The sequence below is a fragment of the Cyprinodon tularosa genome, unplaced genomic scaffold (genome assembly GCF_016077235.1).
Source record: "Cyprinodon tularosa strain WSP-4 unplaced genomic scaffold, ASM1607723v1 ctg304, whole genome shotgun sequence".
NCBI lineage: Eukaryota > Metazoa > Chordata > Actinopteri > Cyprinodontiformes > Cyprinodontidae > Cyprinodon > Cyprinodon tularosa.
The window spans coordinates 1,207,986-1,228,971 of record NW_024039013.1 but is presented as its reverse complement, the minus strand read 5'-3'; the positions used below and the strand labels follow the sequence as shown (position 1 = coordinate 1,228,971).

General features: G+C 37.6%; 1 protein-coding gene across 2 annotated transcripts in view; it reads left to right on the top strand.

Moving 5' to 3' along the window:
• The window catches only part of zzz3 (zinc finger, ZZ-type containing 3), a 33,879-nt gene extending 16,909 nt beyond the window's left edge, over positions 1 to 16,970 (top strand). For both annotated transcript variants that reach the window (XM_038291927.1, XM_038291928.1), the window contains exons 3-12: positions 2,178 to 2,316; positions 3,492 to 3,639; positions 3,723 to 3,835; positions 4,906 to 4,977; positions 6,999 to 7,100; positions 7,293 to 7,388; positions 7,806 to 7,955; positions 12,303 to 12,437; positions 14,665 to 14,765; positions 15,649 to 16,970. In XM_038291927.1, the coding sequence (XP_038147855.1) occupies positions 2,178 to 2,316; positions 3,492 to 3,639; positions 3,723 to 3,835; positions 4,906 to 4,977; positions 6,999 to 7,100; positions 7,293 to 7,388; positions 7,806 to 7,955; positions 12,303 to 12,437; positions 14,665 to 14,765; positions 15,649 to 15,793 (1,201 nt within the window). In that variant the 3' untranslated portion in view covers positions 15,794 to 16,970. The remainder of the gene's footprint in view (positions 1 to 2,177; positions 2,317 to 3,491; positions 3,640 to 3,722; positions 3,836 to 4,905; positions 4,978 to 6,998; positions 7,101 to 7,292; positions 7,389 to 7,805; positions 7,956 to 12,302; positions 12,438 to 14,664; positions 14,766 to 15,648) is intronic.
• The last annotated feature ends 4,016 nt before the right edge of the window (positions 16,971 to 20,986 follow it).

Genomic DNA, 20,986 nt, shown 5'->3' with positions numbered 1-20,986 from the left:
ATTAAGGGTGAAATATCAAGAGATTGCTATAACTAGCGTTTAATTTTTAACATCACCTTGATGAGCTTTTGCCATCTGTCTTTAGTAGATTTTAGTATATTTTTTACTTCAGCCATGGAGGGTTTTATAATGAACGGCATGTTTTAGGTCCTACTGTGGTATCTGTGTTGGATTTAAGTCCAGAGTTGGGCTAGGCCACTGTATTTTGAGAACTTTAATCTATCAGAGGTTTTGAGTTGTTTAATATATCCAGATGTCAGTGATAAATCTGCCGTGGGCCTGGCCATTTTAATGAAGCATTGCTTTCAAAAAGAAAGTCCACTTAAATCACAGCTTATCCAGGATATAATCAGGGAGGAAAGTGTTTATTCACTCAGGCATTAGTTGGTCTGAATAGATTCTTCCTTTATTATAAAACCTTTATTTTCAAACTGCTTTTTAGATTTACTCTGTTTTTCTCCATTATTACCATATTTCAAATGATCTAAAAAATGTTTTAGTTTGACAAAATAAAAGGAAATCCGTAAGAGGAGAAAAATGTCTTGTTACTTTTCTGCATAGTTCTCCAAGTATCATATATTACCAGATTATTATAATAAAGATAACTCTAGGTTTAGTTTACACAAAAGGGGTAGAATAAACTAATGGGCAGCTTTGACATGCAAATATAGAGTACAATTAAGTTTGAAGCCAACCTGGTTTAGTTAAATCTAGAAAATTTGTTAGTAAGCTATGCCTTTGTTTGTTTTCTTTTTCAAACCCTTTTCATTTTTGTTCTTTTGTTTTGATAACAGAATGTGTAAATAGCCAACAAAGCCTGACCAAATTAAATTTCAAATTGGCTTTGTTGATTGCTTCTGTTATCTTAGGAAGAGGATTTATTATTTGGAGGATGTTTTTGTCAGTATTGTAGACAGTTTTGTTATTTGAACAACATTCAATGTTTATGCTGCCACTCTGGTCCCAGATTGGGATCCTTCCTAACTTCTCTGTGACAGGTCTGCTAATTTATGAGCTCTGTTTTGCGTTTTAGACTAGTTCTTGTAAACATTGCAGATATAAATAGTGGTGATAGATTAGGATTTCACTGGTCTCATTTTGCAAGGTAATTTGATCACGCTTTAGTGCCCCTGCTGAATGAGGAGGATTTTTAAGGCTTGGATCAATGCAGCCTGGAGTCAGTTTTCTGCATGCATGATGTGGTATTTTAGAACTGCTAAATAAACAAGAATGTCACAGATTGGGGTTTGTTGGAACAAGCAGCATCTATTAAGAGCTCTGCCATGCCTTGCTGTCCTACAAATCAGTGATCAAAGATTAAAGTGGAAAAATGTGTGTTGAAGCCAGTTTGTCATCCTGCAGCGTTGTTTGTTATCAGACCACAGGCCCAGTAGGTGGCAATAAAACACCAAGCTTGTCCCTGGACATTTTTTTTGGGGGGGGGGTGGGGGTCCAGCTGGCTGAAAGACCCAGCCAAGTTACCCTTAACAGATGCTGAGTCAAGCAGTGATCATACTTTTAATCAGTCTGTAGCACAAAAAAAGAAAATAAAAAAATCTCTGCCTTAAAACCCTCTGTATAATTCTAAGGAACAACCTTACTTAACACCCCTGTCATACATAAATAAGAAATCCTTTTAAAATTGATTTTTACTCCTGTTGCATTCTGTAAATTGATGCCCTCTTGCTATTTGAGCAACGTTAGCTTCTAGTTGTATACAGTTGGATGATAGGCCTGCCCACTCTGAAGGATTTGAGTCAGTACCACACTCAGTCACTGACGCTTCAGTTTGCTGCTCTTCTCTTACCCCAGAGCCTGCAAGGAGAAAGGTCAGATTTGCAGCACTGAAGGCTGCTTAAGTGCGCACAACTTAAAGAGTCTGGAATGCAAAGTGGCATGTGTACAGTACAAGTGCTGTGATTCTGTTTCCTTCCTATAGTTGGTAATCCTGAGTAAAATGACATTTAGGTTATATTTGTATCGATATATTCCTTGCAGAGAAGTGGAAAATGTCAAGAAATCGGCTTCCTTTCAAACGTCTTTTAGGTTCTATGCTGTGTCGTACATGGAATTTGGTCTTAAAGGTTAATGCACTGCTACATCGCAAGCCTCCGGTTAACTAATGTAATCAGTTCCGACATTGCTCTCCAGTCTAACCTTGTTTCCCTGTCTGCCAGTTATCAGAGACTTCTGCAGACCATCGTGGTACTCGAGGCTCAGCGTGCTCAGGCCATTCTTGACCTGGAGACGTTAGCGCGTCACCAGAGAGAGGCTCTCACTGATCCTATCAGCTTTGTGGAGCAGCTGCAGAAACAGGTAAACATAATACACAGCTTTGCAGAGTACCCCTTATCTTCCAATGGATTGATATTTTAAAGATTTAAAACAACCAATATTAGGGTATATTAGCTGGAGTTTTATTGAACACATTGTGGAGTGCAAATTATACAAAAGGTAATTTGGAAGATTATAAACAGTGATAGAGTTAATAAAAATTAAAGCTTTAGTCCTCAAAAACTTAAATATTTTAATATCTTGGGTCTTAAGTTTAAGCTCTTAAAGGTATAGTCGAGGATTTTCTTTTTCCTTGTGGATCATCAAAATAAGTGGTCCTCCTAATTGTCAAACATTCTGGTGATATGTTTACATAAGGCCATGCTACATGCTCGTCCCTTTTTTCACTTACCGGTAGTGAGTCTGACATAGTGGAGAAATTGCAAATCTTCTTTTGGAAAGTAAGCTTGTATGAGCGATGAAAACAGCAACTTTTAAACGGAGCGTGCACAAGGGGAAATTAGCTTATGTATGCTCTTGCACACGTTTAATAGGCGTTCCCTCTCTGGAGCGGCCTTAGATATGCTTTTCCTCAGCTTGTTCAATGGACTGTTTTATTATTATGTTTATCTTCTTTATTATTTTGCAGGATTATTGGCCGGGGCTCCATAATTTTTTTAGTGATGTAGTTATGGCTCAGGACTGGAATCTCAAAAATTGTGAGGTGGATTTTTGCAGAGTTGTCAGGAATAAATCTAATCTCCCAATATACAGCTGGATGTGCAGCACAGACTAAGATATAGCCAAACAGTTCTGCAGCTCTAGCCTCCCAAAAAGGTAGTCCTACTGTTTGTTCACTGAGTACAATTCATGTTAAACTTTTTATAATGATGTAAACAATTTTGTATAATTTTTCTTCCTTATCAGTGATCTAGTACCTGGTCTTTGTCTATCATGTAAATAATAATAATTAAAAAAAAAACACTGAGTTAAAGATATTTAATGTGAACATACTCAAGGGTTTTGAATTCTTCTACAGGGCATGACATGGTGACAATTACAGCCATAAAAACGGGAATGGCCAGTGTTAGAAAGCAGATAAATGTGGTTCATTGTGCGACTTTATTATGCTGACCTGTTTTCTTTTGTGGCAATGCTGAAGCCGATGTTAATTGTTTTTTGCTTTCTTTCTGTCTCTCTGTCCTTGGAACCTTCAGGCAAATCTGGGTTTGCCGTGTCCCCAGCGGGTTGTGCAGCTCCCTGACATCGCCTGGGAGCAGTACACCTCGGGGCTGGGGGAGTTCGAGAGGGAGTTCTGCGACAAGAAACGAAAAACCCGACAGCTGAAGTTGATCTTTGATAAAGGTGCGCCTGAATTTTAGAATTCATTTTTCTAAGATTGATAGTTTTAAATATAAAGGTTGATCTAATTTGTTGCTTTGCTACAGGTTTGCCTCTGAGACCAAAAAGTCCTGTTGAACCCAAGAAAGAAGGTGAATCCTCAACCGTGTACTCCTCTCTTCCTACAAGTGACGCCCTTGAGAACAGCAGGCAAGCACAGGTACAGAGTTTCCTCAGTCTGGAGAAGTAAGGTCCTTCCTCTCTTGTTTTATTTGCTCTAGCCTAACTTCTTGTCATTCCTTACCTCTCTCCTTTCTTCCTCTTTTGTTCTTTCTATCCTTCCTTTCTTCATTGTTTTTTTCCCTTACTTGTCCCCTGTTCCTGGTCTCCTTCCTTCCTTCCAAATGTCTCCTCTGAGCCTTATGTGTTTTTTGCCCTTCTTTGTTTCTTCACTTTTCTTGCTTTCTTTCTTTTATTCTTCCAATCTTTAATTTTTCCATTTCACCATCTTTTTGAAGGTCTCATGTGTAAATTCTTACCACTGTAATTTTGTTGGTCATGAATTCTAGATCAGGATAAGTATTTTTTTAACATGGATTAAAAGGGTTGAGGAAACTAAAGCATTTATTTTATAGAAGTCAGGAACTTTAAATCAGTTTTCTGTTCATGTTTTTCTAGAACATCATTAGCGCAGATGCAGTGGCAGCAGTTTCTATCTCTGGCTGATGACTCACCAATCTCACATAAGTTGTCTTGCAAATCAGCTGGTTATTACCATTTTACTCCTCCTCTGAGCTCTTCTCGCTCATTCTTACTGCTTTGCTCAGATAAGCTTCAAGGAAATAAGCAATACCTATAGAAATGTGTTTTGCAAACCTCTTTTATTTGTTATGGTGGTGTGTATGTGCTCTCCCACAATCATACCTGCAGTAGGGTTTTACTTTTAATTGATTGTTTGAATAACAAGGTGCAGCGCAGCCTGCTCCAAGCTAACTCACGATTATGTCTGCTGCTCTTTTTGTTTATTTTGTGCCAGCACATTTGCTTTCCCCTGGATGACATCCTCTGAATAGTAAAAGGATTTTGACAGTCAAAGGGAGCTGCTTTTTTTTCCCGCATCCTCCCAGTGACACGTCTCAAGCCACATCTGACAGCCAGCCTTTCTTTGTCAAACTGAAGGACTCTGAATGCCTGGCAGTCGTATGTTCAGATCCTTTCAGGATGACAGCGCATGCTTTATTTTTGTCTTGTCAGTCTATTAACATGCCTGTCACTGTGTGTTGTTGACAGATGATCAGGGGGAGGATTTGTCACCCAAATAAGCCTGACACCTTTAACCAGCTGTGGACGGTTGAGGAACAGGTTGGTTGACGGATTTAAAGACCATCTACTCCTTTATTGTTATGATTTTTCTTCATATTCACTTAAGAACTTGTTTCAATTTGGTGCCTTATAATTTTAAATACATATTTTTTTTATTCTTTGTAGTTTTTGTAAAAATAGATTATTTGCATGATTTCTGCATGTTTTTTAACATTTTCATTGATACAGTGCGGTATTCATCTGCACTCTTTTCTTTAACAAAATGGCTCAAGCTCAGCTGGACCACATGAGGAAGTACATCTGGCTACAGCAATGTTCCAGTTTAATCACCTCTTCTAAATTAAATATTATGGAGACTCCCAGTATGGGGTCCTGGCCCCATTTTGGGAATTGATGCAATATTTCACTACTTTTTATGTGTATCAACCTAATACTCCTAATTTAGAATTTTGAAAACCAGGCACCTAGTTTAATATCTTTGTAGAAATGTGATCCTTTGAGTTATTTGAATTCATTATATTATGTATTAATATGTTGCACATAAATATACAAACACGATGATATCACTACTGGGGAACAAATGAAGAGGGATTGCTGTTATTATAGAAGTGTTTCAATTTTGGCCGATGCGATTGGCTCATTTTTCCTTTTTGGACAGAAATATTGGATATTAGTTATTTTTGGCAACCCTTATTTTAAGAGAATTAAAAAACAGCAATATTTTTTGTGATGGAAGAATAGTCTAAGCCTGGCTCTGCAGAACAGGCACAGACCAAATATGTGAAGAGCTTTCACTCTGTGCATAGAAATAATTTAAAGAGCTATAAAAAGGTTCCCAAAAACGAGAGCTGCCGCCTACACCTATTAGGTGTTTAGGACTTTGCTTTGTATCCTTGCTTTATAGTTGGAATTTAATTGGAACAGAAATTTTCCACACACTAAGCAGTGTGAACACAATAAATGAAGGTACAAAAATATAAAAATTCAACAGCAAAACTCCAATGTACAAAAAGCTCCTATCAAAAGAAATGCATGCTAATATATTTATTCTTTAAACAATGAGTCATGATTTCCCTCACGCTAGCAGATGATTGTTGCTTCACATTTCTGCCAATAGACCCAAATAAAATCCCCACAAATGCATTTCATTCCCAGTGAGCCAAACCCCAGAGCCCATTTTACACTTATAAATGAATCGTTTTGTTAAAGTGAAGTTGCACTACAGGCGAAGAGTTTTACAGCTTCTTCCAATATTGTCTTATAATGCCTTCCTTTGGAAGTGTGTATGGTTTTTTGAATGTATTTGGTTGGTGATCAGACTTATTTATTTTGATATGCACCTTTTTACAATGAAGTTGCTGGACTGAATAAAAGGTAGTTGAGCAAAAGCTCAACTTTGGAGTTGAGAAGATTAGCGTGTTTCACAAATTAAGCGTTAAACTCCCTGTAAAGTTGAAGAACACAAAGATAGAGCAAGAAAACCCTTAATTCTTGTAATGCATTCCAATTAGTGTTTCTTAATTTAATATTCATGTCAATTAATTTAGCAATCCTTTTTGGTCAAATTTGAATGCCCTTCCAGATATTGTCCTGCAGCATTTTGCTCCTAAAATTGGCTCTACAAGCCTCTTAATCATGAAATGTTTCCAATCTTTGTTAAAGAACACTGTGTCTTTTTGTACGATTGGATTTAAACTGTTTTACAAATTCCCTACAACCACTTGATCATTTTATGTCCCAATCCATAACATCATTTACTCTGGTGAGCATAATGTTAAGGTTACGCATTATTTTTAAAGCTGAATATTGAACTATTTTTACATTTTGAAGAAGATTTCAACTCCTTTTCAAATATGTAAATTAAACAATTATGCATTTCTGTTTCCTTTCTTTTCTCTCCGTTTTTTGTGTATTCATTGTTACAGGTTAATATTATGCATGTACTTTTGTTTGTCAGCATCTTTAAAATAAATGGGCTAAAAATAATAAGTGTCTAAAAACCTATTTCCCAATGGCCTAAAGATTCCTGAGTTTTAACTGAGTGTCTTTTTCCTTCACAGAAAAAACTGGAGCAGCTTCTTGTTAAGTTCCCACCTGAGGAAGTGGAGTCCAAAAGATGGCAGAAGATTGCTGATGAGCTGGGCAACCGGACAGCCAAACAGGTGACACTTACGTTAGACAGGAGGGATACATAAGTGTTTCTCAGCTCAGTTGTCATTTTTTTAAATGAAAATCTGCCGTTACTGTTAAAACAATCAGAAGAGAAACCAAAGTTAAGGCATTTTAAAGCTGCAGCTGCTACTTCCTCTGCTGGAGATAATTAATAAATCTGTTTTCCTCGTAAAATATCCCAGGTTGCCAGCAGGGTTCAGAAGTACTTCATCAAACTGACAAAAGCTGGTATCCCTGTGCCTGGAAGAACTCCAAACCTCTGCATGTACACTAAAAAGGTAACTGCCAATCAGCCAACAAACCCTTCAGCTTTATAAATTATTACTTGAATAAAGGCTAAGGAGTTCATGTGGTTATAATTTATGGAAGCCCAACTCTTTGTTTTCTCTCCTTGATCTTCTACATCTATACATTTAAGTATATTGGTTTTCAGTCTGTTTTTATCTGACCAAAGCGCTTTGATTTGTATTAAATGTCTATTAAGTGTTTATAGGGAATGCAGGAAGATAGAATTTGGAGAGAGCATGAATGGTTTCTAATGCATTTTGTGAAAAAATCTCCAGCCTTTAATATTTAGCAAAAAAACCGTGGTTTGAGGTGTCTGACATTATCACAACATTATCTGTGTAAAACTGCATAATTTTCCTCAAGATGTAGTTATCTTATCTATGTAACCGTCTCTGATCATCTCTTAGGCCTCCAGTAAGAGACAGCATCACCTAAACAAGCACCTGTACCGACCATCCACCTTCCTAACCTCCTACGAGCCTCCAGTCTACATGGATGATGAAGAAGAGCGCTCAGCATATTACAGCAGTGTGCAGGACCCGTCTGCTGATGATTCGGTGGGTCAGGAACTCAGCTGCTAGAATATTGTCCTTTAACCTTTTTTTGGTGTCTAGGTTTTCTACACAACTCAGATTTTAAATTTACCTTGCTTATGACTATTTTTCTCTCAATCTTTGCCGCATTATTAGTCTTAATTTAAAGCGCTCCTCTCTGTCCCTTTTTTATCCATCATTTTCAAAGAACATACTCATGTCTTGATTTATTCCTATTTCCATCAACGCGTTGCTGGCTGTATTCATTTGTTAGGTGTCTGTATTTCAGAGTTAAGGATTTTACCATCAAAAGGATTTTATAAAGCCATAAATACCCCAACACAGGTTAGCAAAAAAACCCGCAACATATTCAAAGGCTGACAACTAACCGCCCCTCTCTTCTTAAAGAATTATGCTCTCTAAACTACCTTATGGTAGCCTCCTTAGGGATTTACACTTTATTTTTTGTTCTTTAACCAGTATTTTCTCTTTTTTTTATTATAAAAGCTAAAATCTTAACAAGATTAGACTTAAAAAAGAGGGATTTTAGTAAATGGTTAAACTCAACAGTTATAAAGACAGCCAGAGTTGAAAGTAACCTGTACTGCTTTGTTCTAGTCTTTATATATTGTTTATAAATTTTTGCAAATCAAAAAAAAAAAAGCTAATCACTGAAATCACATAATGACAATAATTAAAATTAAGCTTTTTGTTTTTTTTTCCCAGCAAAGATGTGAATGAGACAGTTATTCAAAATTACAAGTGAGATAGAAATAAAAATGTATTAAATTAGTCAGATGCCTTTTGGTCATTTTATTTGCACTTTTATCTTATACCAACCTTGACAAAATTATAAAAAAAGAAGAGTGTTACCGTCACTGCTTTCAGTGGAAGTTGGATTTTATGTAGCAGTGTTGTCACACTCGTTCTCAAGGACTGGTAATTCAAATTGGGTTAATTACCTCCTCAGTAGAGCTATAAAGCTGATTAACGACCTAATTTATTTGTTTCGGGTTTGTTGAAGCAGAATAGAGATTAAATAGTTGCAGGGTACTGGCCCTTGAAAACTGGTGTTTAAAGTTTGTGTTTATTGACCTTTCAGCAACCTGAGCTTTCATTTAGTGGCTAACCAACTGCTTCTGTCATACGATTAAGCTTGAATGATTTAAAGTAGTTCAGGTTGCGAGGCCTAATTGGCATCAGCCAAATCCAATCAGTCATTAAAGTAATTTATCTACCAAACGTCTGAATAATGTTGGCATCGACTGTATGTTACAGATAAACTCCTGATGTGTAACAATAATATACTTGTATATTAATTCCATCCCTATGAATATCCCTGATCATACCATTTTATTTATCAGAGTTGTACACAGTGTACATCAGATTATGTTTTTAATCAATGTTCATTCAGTTTTCAGGCCTTAATTTATCAGATATTTAATGAATCTTTATGAAGGACAAGGATCGTAGAGCGAGGGAGCTCAGATCTGCAGGGCGGCCGGTGTAGGTACCAGATCTGCTCGGGGCCCTCCCCCTTCTTATGATGTCAACATATGGCAACTCCACTTGGACAAACTATATTGCACCCGTTTCTTAAAGGAATAGTACACCCAAAACATGATTAGCCTTCATTTTCTACTCACCCCCATGCTGAACAACACTCTGGAGTACTTTTTTGATATCTCAAATGCATCTGGAGATCTGGGAGGCTTCTTGCTGTCTGCTGACATTCAAATAATGGAGGTCTATGGCGCCCGACACAGAAAGGTCCATAAAAGTCCACAAAAACGTGTCAATATTCCTCCATACTGCTCGTCCAATGTAATCCAAGTGTCCTGAGTGGGTAGCATCCAGAATTTACTCGAAACGAAGTCATTTAGAACGTTTTAGAGCCTAAACAGTAGTGTATAGGATTTCCTAATAGCGCCCCCATGCGCGCTCACGATTCTACGGAAGCCGGCAGACCAAACCAGCGCATTCAGCTCGGCAAAGAACTCATGCTCTTCCTCAACACTGAAGTCCTCAGACATTTTTCTTTCGTTGTTTCTTTCTTTGCACAGGTAAACAGCACATTTCTTCTTCTACGCTTGCATTATCGGCAGAGCAGACGCTGAATGCGCACTTTCTTCCGGTTTGGTCTGCCGGCTTCCGTAGAATCGTGAGCGCGCATGGGGGCGCTATTAGGAAATCCTACACACTACTGTTTAGGCTCTAAAACGTTCTAAATGACTTCGTTTCGAGTAAATTCTGGATGCTACCCACTCAGGACACTTGGATTACATTGGACGAGCAGTATGGAGGAATATTGACACGTTTTTGTGGACTTTTATGGACCTTTCTGTCTCGGTCACCATAGACCTCCATTATTTGAATGTCAGCAGACAGCAAGAAGCCTCACAGATCTCCAGATGCATTTGAGATATCAAAAAAGTACTCCAGAGTTTTGTTCAGCATGGGGGTGAGTAGAAAATGAAGGCTAATCATGTTTTGGGTGTACTATTCCTTTAAGGATCAAATCTCTTTTGGAGTCTCAACATATTATTACCTTTATTTGCTATTGTTTTACATTTAATTGCAGATCTAAAGTAGCCGAAAGTAGAAAACAATCATTTTCAGTCTTGAAGGACATTCACCAAAGTGGCAAAAAAAAGTCTCCGCTTATTTTTATTGTTTTTATTAAGATCTGAGGGCAGGGGAGGACAAATGGGACATCTTAAAAATGACTTTTGTTGAGATTTTATAGAAAACAAACGGTTGTTGTTGACACAAATTTAAAACTAGTGTAGCGTAATATGTCTAACTGACTGAGCTAAAAGAGGCTAACCTGCTAGCTACTGATCACAGCTAGCCACAGTGCTACCCAGCTCTCCCCCTTTATATCACGGTCTTGCAGTTACTTTGGAAAAAAAACATAAACAGATTTTTTTCAGTTTTTTCATCGATCAGGTAAAACTTTATTGGTCATTAGACGCGCTAACGCTACAGATGCTCCCGACTCTGCACACTGATGCTGCGTGATGTTATCATTGTCTGGACAACGACAACGTTTTCAATCATGTGGCAACGTTCAGCCAATCATGTAGCGTAACGTCACTGGCATGCACAGGGCCCGAGCAAATCTGACCACCAGAGCAGATCTGGTACCTACACCAGTTCAGATCTGCAGTTAAACTGGTTCAGATCTGCAAAGCAGCCTCACCAAACTCTCAGTAACTGCTGTAAAAAATCTAGTTCTGAAAAGCTATTTTCTACTTTTAAGAAAACTTTCAAAAGACAGAGATTTTAAAATCCCTTTGCCTCCTCCTAACATGTTATTGATTTTTCCTCCAGCAGACTGATATATTAAATAAACTCTTATGGGGACTTGGGTAATATCCTTGCTGTCTTTACCCTGGTATCTTGTATTAAACCTCATTTAATAGCTTTAAGGTTTTCTACAAAATCACATTGATCAGTCATACTTGTTTCGAATAAATATTTTATTTAGTACGATTTCCTTTCTTTGGACATTTCACAAATATCATGTAGAAAGGTATTGAAAAGTCAGTTTAATGCCTGTAGAGCCCTTATGCATTTCTGCCTCTCAGATCTATTTAGAATGGAACAAACTAACCACAGTTCTTTCTCTTGCTGCACTTTGAGATCTTTGCAATCAATGGAATATTCAGATCTGCTTTATTTTACCGCCTGTCGTGGCCATTTTGTTTGTTAAAAATAAACAGGAGTGAGGGTCTGCAAGCTTGGTGTATCTTTCCTATTTGAACTACACAGCTCCTGATGCTCAGTGTTATCAAAGCTCTGACATTTCTTCTGGCCCTTTGATGGCAATAACCTTTAAGTAAAACTGGTTCCCCAAAGCCTGCTGCTAACACAGATGTTTTTTTCTCCCATCATCCTGCTATGCTGGCTTATGTTATATGAGGTTAACCTTCACCTGCTTAGACTTTATTTCAATGTTTAGGGAATAATTTCATGCTTAAAGCTGGTAAGATGGCAGCTTTCTAGCACTACTGTAAAGAAGCTTCAAATGTGACTACTTTCTGCAGGACTTTCAGATTTAATTTAGTCTCTTTTCCTTTTTTTAAAAACTAAAGCGAGGCTCATTCAGGCAGAAAGTTCAATCTAATTGTAAACATCTTTTTTCTCTTTTTATCCTTTAGATCAAAGACAATATGTACTTGGCACAACTCTGCTGCCTTAACTATAAAAATATGTTCCCATTTAGGTTGTGCGTGTTCAGCAAAGATTAGAACAATCAGAAAACTCATCATCATCATAATAGGTTTTCAATGTCACATTGAGATGTTTTGTTTGTGCTTCCCCAGCTCTGACTCCTCCTTGCTGTTATTTTTGTTTCAACAATCTCAGGATGAGGAGGGTGTTCCTGTTGAGCTGAGGAACTTACCAGAGTACAAAGAGCTTTTGCAGCTGAAGAGGTTGAAAAAACAGAAGCTCCAGGAGATGCGAGAGGACAACGCCAGGGTGCAGCACATGGGTTATAAGGTGAAGCATTCCCGACACCAAAGGGTGGCGCCGACTTGTAGCACAATATCTTGCTGCATACTGTATGCCATGTCTACAGTACCTGACAGGAATGTTCATAAATATTTTCCCACCCTTCCAAACACAGATGTTCTTTCATTGGGATTTTATGTAATAAACCAAAGGAAATTGCACATGTGGAAAAATTAAGGGAAACGAGAAAAACTATTTAAAAAACACGTTTTATTTGAAGCCTATTAGGGCACGCAATAAACACAAGGAAGAGAGCTGCATTTCAAATGAGCAAAGAATAAATATTTCAACGTAAATTGAAATTTTAGGTGGAAGAAATTGATAAGTGCTTTACTCTCAACATGTCTCCCATATGAGTCTTTAAATGGTTTCTCTCTTTGGGCCAGAAGCCTACACAATCATGGGAAAGACTTGTGACATGGCAGATGCCCATAGGACAGCCTTAACAGAGGGTTATCAACAAGATGTCTTTGCTGACGAAGCTGGATGTTCAGAGTGCTGCATTCAAGCAAACTGACAGAAAATTGAGTGGAAGGAAAAGGTGCACGAGAGGATTGGAATCCAAAAGTAAATTCAACATCCCTTTAAAGTAAAAAGTAAATTCCACATTGCATTTAGAAATCATGGCAAATGAAAATGTTTGTCCAGTGTGAAGTTTCCACAATCGTTGATAGTTTGAGACGTTATGCCACCTGCTGCTGTTGATCCACCATCAATCCAGCCACCTACCAGTAGATTTCCTGAGCACTTCATGCTTTCCTCTGCAGATGCTGTATAGAGATGTTGATTCTTTTCCCCTGCAGGACGTAGCACATGTCCACACAGTGAAAGGAACCAACAAGTGGTACAATGATCATGGTGTTCCTTCTTATGATTGGCCAGCAAACTCCCCTGACCTGAACCCCATAGGGAATCTGTAGGCTTTTATTCAAGAGTGATGAGTGACACCAGAACCAACAAGGCAACATCTGGGCTTCCATAACACGGTGCCTCCACGCTATGGCGCATTGATGCATCGATTCAGGCATAGAAATGGACATGGTTCTTAGAGGCTTGACAACTGTACCTAAAACATCCTTTTTGATTGGTCTAATTCTGACTCTTTGAGGTTTCTTTACTGTAGGACATAATCTTCAGACGTGCAAGAACTAAAAGCTTGGAATAGTTTACTCTGTATAATGAGTCTCTTTAAGATAGCCTTTTCACAATTTATGACATGAGTGCCAAAAATATTACGCTTTCATCCAACATTGTAATTTTCTGAGATGTACAACACAACACTGGAAGAACATACATTAGATGCTGAAAAACACTTGATTCTGGGGCAAAGGTTCTGTAAAGTACTGACTCTGGGTGGGGGATCAGTGCAGGAGCACAACACACTTTTCAGATTTTAGGGTTTTAGGGATTTTAGGTTTTTTTTTTTGCAAATGTTAGGGGTGCATTTTTGAAGTGCATTGATTAATAGTAAATATGTAAAAGCAGATGTGGAAAACAAGATGTGTGAAGTAATGCAGAGAAAATATGCAACTATCAAACCTGTTAGTGGTACATCTGTGAGTTCTGGTTAAACCAGATGTCTGAAGCATGCATCACTGGAGCCCCTCTGTTGTGCACCAATTATGTTTGTTAGCATTATGCATAGAGTTTCCACTGCAGATTGGAGCCAATATAATAAAAATTGGACCAGTTTGAGTTATGTGTATGCACCTAACTTTATAAATAAGAGCAGATGACTATGAATACACAGCACCTCATTAGCAATGTTGGCTACTTTCTAGAAGCCATGGAGAGAAAAAAAAGTAGTTGTATTACTCAGTTAATTGCTTATTAAACTTTCTACTGCGTTGGTTTAATATGGAGGGTGGTCTCCATCCAATACATATCAGGAAATGAATACTTTCAACATCACTGATTTAGTTGGCAAGAACGGACCACATTTAAAAATAAACTTATCAAAGCAAATCGGTCTTGTAAGAAAGACAGGAAATGAAAGGTTAGAGAACTGGACCTTTGTTGTTTTTATGACCCACATACTCCTTTCTTCATGTCAAACAATATGTTAAAAATTGAGGATATTTGACTCTACATAAAGACTAAAAATACTTGTCTGGGTTGTAAATTTGCAGAAATATGTGCTGAAATATTTGGGCCCATTTGTTAAGCAGTAGTTTCACCATCTGTCGTCTTTGTTTTTTGTTTCCTTTCATGGCAGTGCGATGTGTGTGGTATGGAGCCCATCCAAGGAGTCCGTTGGCACTGTCAGGACTGTCCACCAGAAAGCTCTGTTGACTTCTGCTCCAACTGCTCAGACTGGTGAGAAATCAGAGGCTTTGTAACTTAGACAGCAGTCCTGTGTTGATTGACCAGGTAGTAACAAGAAAACTGAAATTACCTGAATTGATGAGTAAATAAACAAATTTGAAAGAATCTGGAAACAAAATATATATATTTTTGAGTCACTAGTGGCCTTTGGGAAAAAATATCTGATAAGGTACAAAATGTTTTTCCTGTGTGCAGAACTGATGATCTGTAAAAACTTTAAACATCTTCAAAGCACATCAAAGGTTTTTATTTTTCTTAAAGCTTTACAGGCAAATCTATATTGCTAAGTATAAAAATATTGTTTCCTTTAAGACAATATTAAATCAAATAAACAACTTACGATTCCTGTTTTTCAAATCTCATTATATCATATAACATATATGCTTTTCTTTAATATTAATTTCTTTTAGTGTTTTTAAATAGTTACATTCTTTTTTAAGCTCTTTTTATTTTATTTTTCATTTTTTAAAATTGAATTTACTATTACTTTCATTCTTTAGTATTTATATCTGCATTTAATGAACAAGCCCTTCTAAGATCGTACAGAATATGACTCCAGTCCAGTTTTGCTCTTGGAAAGTGTAACATTTACAAATTTCAGATGAATCTAGCCAACGTCTTTCATTAATAAGGGTCATGTGTGAAATGTTTTGTGTTATTTTGTCTTCAGACCTACCAATACTTTGATGGTTGATTTATCCTTTCATTTTTTTAATTGTGTTCCAAGCAGTCAGACCTCTGGATGTTATTTCCTGCTGCGATCTCTATTGATATAATTTAACGTTCCACTGAATGTGCTAAAATGATTTTCATTTTAATTCTAGCTGGTTTTTGTTGTCTCATAATTTATAAATCCCCCTTTTTTTTCTCTCAGCTTATTGAAGACAGAGACCCATAAACCTAACCACCACTTGGAACCGGTCTATCAGGCAGACACCTTTCTGGACAGAGACTACTGCCTGCCGCAGAGTGCAGGCTACAACTATCTGGACCCTAATTACTTCCCAGCTAATAGATGACAGGGTCCCAAGCACCCATAGCTCCAAACTCTTTCTCTCTCTGTCTCTTTTTCTCTCTCTATCTCTCTCTCCCCTCTTTACAGGCCGCTCTGTGCACGGCTCCATCCTCTAAGCCCCGACCTCAGCTCTGATGCTGGTGGAGTGTGCCCAGCAACACCTTGGCCAGGTTAATCAGAAACTGAAAATAAAAACAAGAACGCAGAAGGCACACAACATTCCTGATCTCCTCGACTCCAGTTGGTCTGTCCCAGTTCCCCGTTTTCTCCTCCATGCTGCTTTCGAACTGGAAAATCCTCAGTTGGTGTGGTGAAGCGCCGTTTAATGGATACAGCAGCCGTGCCGAACTGTCAGAAGAGACATGCATGTGGGCTCCTTGTTCCCCCAGAATGAAGAATCCTTTAAAAAGGTTTAAAAACTCTGAGCATCATCTGACTGTCAGGATTTCTGCACACCTCACTGTGTTTCATCATGCACTCATCCGTTCCACTGCCCTAAACCCTTCCCACCTTCATCCATTTTTCTTTTGCTCTCTCCACTAAAACACGTCAAACTAGGAAACACTACAGCATGGAGAGCTTTTTATGTTTTGTTTTTTTTCCTTTGAAGGCAGGTGAATGAGAAGGTGTTAAAACCACAAAGCCGTTTTTTGTTTTTTTTCCTCCTCCTCCTTCATCGTGTGCCGTTGTTGATCATGTTGAGTGTTTAAGTATATGGTGACAAGTGAAAAGTAGCCACCGCTAGTTGCTGTGTGCCATTTAAAAATAAAAAAATATATTTTTTTTTCTTCCCCTTCAGGCAGAGGGAGAAACTTTGAAAGCTAAACACAATTTCTCCATCACTATTGTTATCGAATCCCCCTCATTATGCCTCTAGATCTCTAATTTTTGCCACCCACTTTAAAAGGTCCATCTAAGAAGATTGTATTTTTATTAATCTATTTAAAACATGAATAATTGAAGTAGTGGTTGGAGCGACCCACAGAGTTTTATATACATAGATTTTGTTGTGCTTGAGTAGACGCCATTTTGTATGGTTTTTGTCTTCTTTCCCTCACCACCTTTCCCCTGCTTCAGTATCTGTGTATAACAGTATGTTCTTATGTAAAAAAAATAAAATAAAAATAATGTAAAAAAATTGCTAGAGGAGAACTGTGGAAATAAAAGTATGTGGAAAAATGTTTATACATCTGTGCTCTTTTATTGCAAAAAGTGGTTTTTGGCTTGAGAGAGAATGGAGGTCAAATTAAACATCACGAAAATATTCATCCCTATGGAGTGTTTATTTCTTAATTACAGGAAGTGGGCTTTTTTTTTCTCAGCGATAACATTCACAATGGAGAGGGGCTGCTTCCAACCAGCAGGACTTGTGATTACTATTGCAGAAATTAGGCAAAATACCACTTTATATAATTTGTAAAGAATGGCATTATGAAATAGTTAAATCTGAAAGTTTTTATCAGTTATATAGGCCCTTTAAATATTTCTGCTCATGCAACTAAATCGACAATAATTGCCTTCGTCCTGGACAAGGGATACATCCGCCATACATGCAACATAAAAAGATAGAAATCCAATACTTTTCCACAGTATCAGCATTCAGCCATCTTTTCATATTCTACTAATACACAACCAGACTAGTTCAAGGCTTTTTATCATCCCCAAAACATCAATGCATCGATTCAAATACCACTAAGAGAGGGTTCTCAGAGGCCTCCTCTGCTCCAGCTCATATCACTGTCTTAAATTGCGAATGGGATTGATGGACAGGGAATAAATCATGATTTTGTTTTATATCAGTTGTCTTTGCACAACAGAGCCCTATAGCACCTTCCTGACTTCAACAGCGTATTCAAAGTTCAAAAGAAGTAGAATCCAGCACCATGCCTGCTTGCCTAATCATTACCTGAGGTGACTTGAGGGCCTGCAGGATTTTGTCTGCAGTCTAAACAAGAGTGTTTATCAGAGATTAAGATTTAACAGTTGAATTTACAAGCCAGCTGGTTATGTCTTATTAATTGATGGCTCTATATTACTTTTTAGTGAAGTGATGTTCATATCCATAAAAATATTGCTTCATCTTACAATTATGCAGGAATAGAAAGAGAAATGTATGTTTTTAGAGTTTTTATGCGGAGTGTCTATGATGTGCCCATATGTTTTATGGGCAAAACTTAATCAGTCAAGGCATTTTAATAAAGTCTGCACACATGGATCTGATCAAGAACCTAGAATCTTTGACATTAGGAAATCATAATGAAATCCTGCAGAGACTTCTGGCTTAGAAAGCAAACAGAAAATTCAGATGGAACATTAAGAACACTTGTAGAAAATATAAAACATCTTTAGAAGAATGAAGTCATGTTAACTAATGTTCATACTATTCATAGGGATGATTGACAGCAGGTATGTGGCATGTGAATAAAGAGCAGCTTCTTTTGGATTTAACATTCCTGGATGGAAGTGCATTGAACAGGTAAGCCCAAATCTAGAGGACATCCTGCAATCATGTCCGGTTCTCAGCGCCTATACTTGCTCTCCTGTGTTGTCTAGCTCCTGTACCACACCGACAAGCTGAGTTGCTTATATTTTTAAATCCTTTTTGGTCAGTCGGTAAGAATTGCTTAGCATCCTTCCATCCGGCACCTTCTTTAGTTCAGGTTCAATCTAAAAAGTCCTCCCTCTCTATCAGGACAGTTTTTCGAGGACAGGTTCATCCACTTTTAGTAGATGGGATCTCCCCAGGTGGAATGAAAAAAAAACTCTTTCTGCTGTGGAAACACTAGTTTTTTTGTTTTTTTTTAAACTTAATAAAAATAACTTTAAAGAGAATTATTGCATGTACTGAAATTCATATAAAAAAGCAATTCATAGCAACTTAGTGGTTTCTATTGTACCATCAGAATAAGGTTATTTTAGATATTTTTTCAATGCAGGCCTTTAGACCTAACTTTGGCCAGTGTTAATTTTGCATGTATGAAAATCTATGCAAGTTAAAAAAAAGTTGATTTTTGGGCATATATATATATATATATATATATATATATATATATATATATATAAACCCTTTAATAGGTCAGCATCTGTCAGGTCCAAGTCTACAAGGTAAAATACAAATACAAAAAGTCAGGTTGCAATATTATATATAGAAATGATTAGGGATCGAATGGTTTACAAAATAAATTCTTCAGACTGATCTTTTTTCAGCATTTTTTTTATAGAATTCTGGACAATTTTAAGTCTTATTTGTTATTTATTTGCAGTTTTCACAAATGACACAAATTGGCTTCCGATTTCTGGCCACTACTTATGTGGAACATAGACTAAATGCCTGATTGGTCAAATAAGGAAGGGATTATCCTACAGTAAGCCAGGGTCCACCAAAGCCTTCCCCACGGCACCAAGGGCCCCTCAAAGACCACATGGAGTTCCCTCTGCGTCTTCTGAAAACACCCAAACTCACCAGTGGGCTAAGTTTGACATTTTTACCCTCCTTTTTTAATTAAATTTGCATTTATAGAATTTTTAAATTGGAAATGTCAAAAAGAAAATTAGAAATGAAAAGAAACATTAAAAATATGTTTATTATGCAAACGCTGACTCCTCCTGTCATAGGTCAGTATGGGTAACCCTTCCTAGTACCAGTGAAGCAGCTATCAGGACCCCTGTCCCAAGCCAAAGTGTCCCTTCTCCAATACCCTTGAACACCACAGCAGAATCCCCTCTTCAGCATGAGTCACGCAGCCCTGTAAACACCTGCTAATGAACCCTTAATTTGGTTCAGGTGTGTTTGACACAGGCTGCATCTAAAGGTTTTCAGGATAGAAGTTTCAGTCTCTATCTTAAATGATTTGGATTATTAACCATATGCAGACAGTAAAAACAAGTTATTAAAACATTTAAATTCCTATGAGGCAGTTTAGCTTTAGATTATTTAAATCTATTGTATCTATATCTTCAAGAACAAACTCAAAGGATTTCTCTACATCTTTTTACCTCATAGTCTTAATTGACCTAAAGGTAAGAAACAGGCAACCAAACAAAGCACTTCATTGGGCTCTGTGGTGCAGTGCACTGGACTTCTAGGCAAATGGTTTAATTGAAAGGTTGTCGGTCCGGGGCGTGCTTTGGTGGCGCAGTGGTTAGTGAACACGACCCATGTATGGAGGCCTTAGTCCTCGACGCAGGCGACCTGGGTTGGAATCCGGCCTGTGGTCCTTTCCAGCACTTCTCACCCCTTCTCTCATACCTCCTTTCCTGTCAGACCTACTGTCCATGAAACGGGCCACTAGTGCAGTAAAAAAAAAAAAAAAAGGTTGTTGGTCCAAGTCCCATCAGAGTTGTACTTTTTTGGATTTCTTCTTTGTCATATACATAATTATGAAAATAAATTATAGGAAACCTGGTTACTTGTCATGTATTTGGGTAAAGCATAGTGCACAGGGGTCTGAAACCTATGGCTCTTAAGACCTTCTGGACAGGTTTTTAAAACTTTGGGCAAAATCATAAGCAAATTATACATAACAAATGCAAGTTTTAGCAGTTGTTTTGTTGAATAACTATATTGAATCGACCAAAAGTACCAGTTATGTCTTAGATCCTTTGTTTTTTTCATGCATCAGGTTAGAAAATAGGTTTTTTCTTTACATCATTTTCTGCAAATGTTTACCTCCTATCATAGAAAAATCTGGTTTTATGTCTTTAAGGAACAACTGAGATCCTTTAATTATGATACATTTCTTTTGGCAGATATTCATCCAAAAATGTATCTATTTTTCTATAATTTTTTAAGTCATCAATCCTTGTGGCTCTTGATTTTTTTATTTTTACAGCTGAACTGAGGGAAAAATTTGTCTGAGGATTTTAAAGGTTGTGTGGTGAATGGGCATAGCTTTGATCACGTGGTGTCAGCGGTGATTGGTAAAATCACCTGTTCTGTTCACCTGGTGTTCGTGTCAGAGAGTGGGTAATGGGGGATGTCTACATTTTGCTGACCGCTTTAAGTTTTGGAGATTATTGTTGCGCCTGATCACGGATCCAACCTGTGGATTTGTTTGTATGCTGCCTGCATGTTTTTTGAAGATCAATAAAAGGATCTGAACAGCATATTGGACTGAACCTTTTTGAGCGCGTCAACAAGGATTCCCCTAATCAGCCGCTCGGCGACTTAAGGCCTATACATACCTCACGTTTGGCC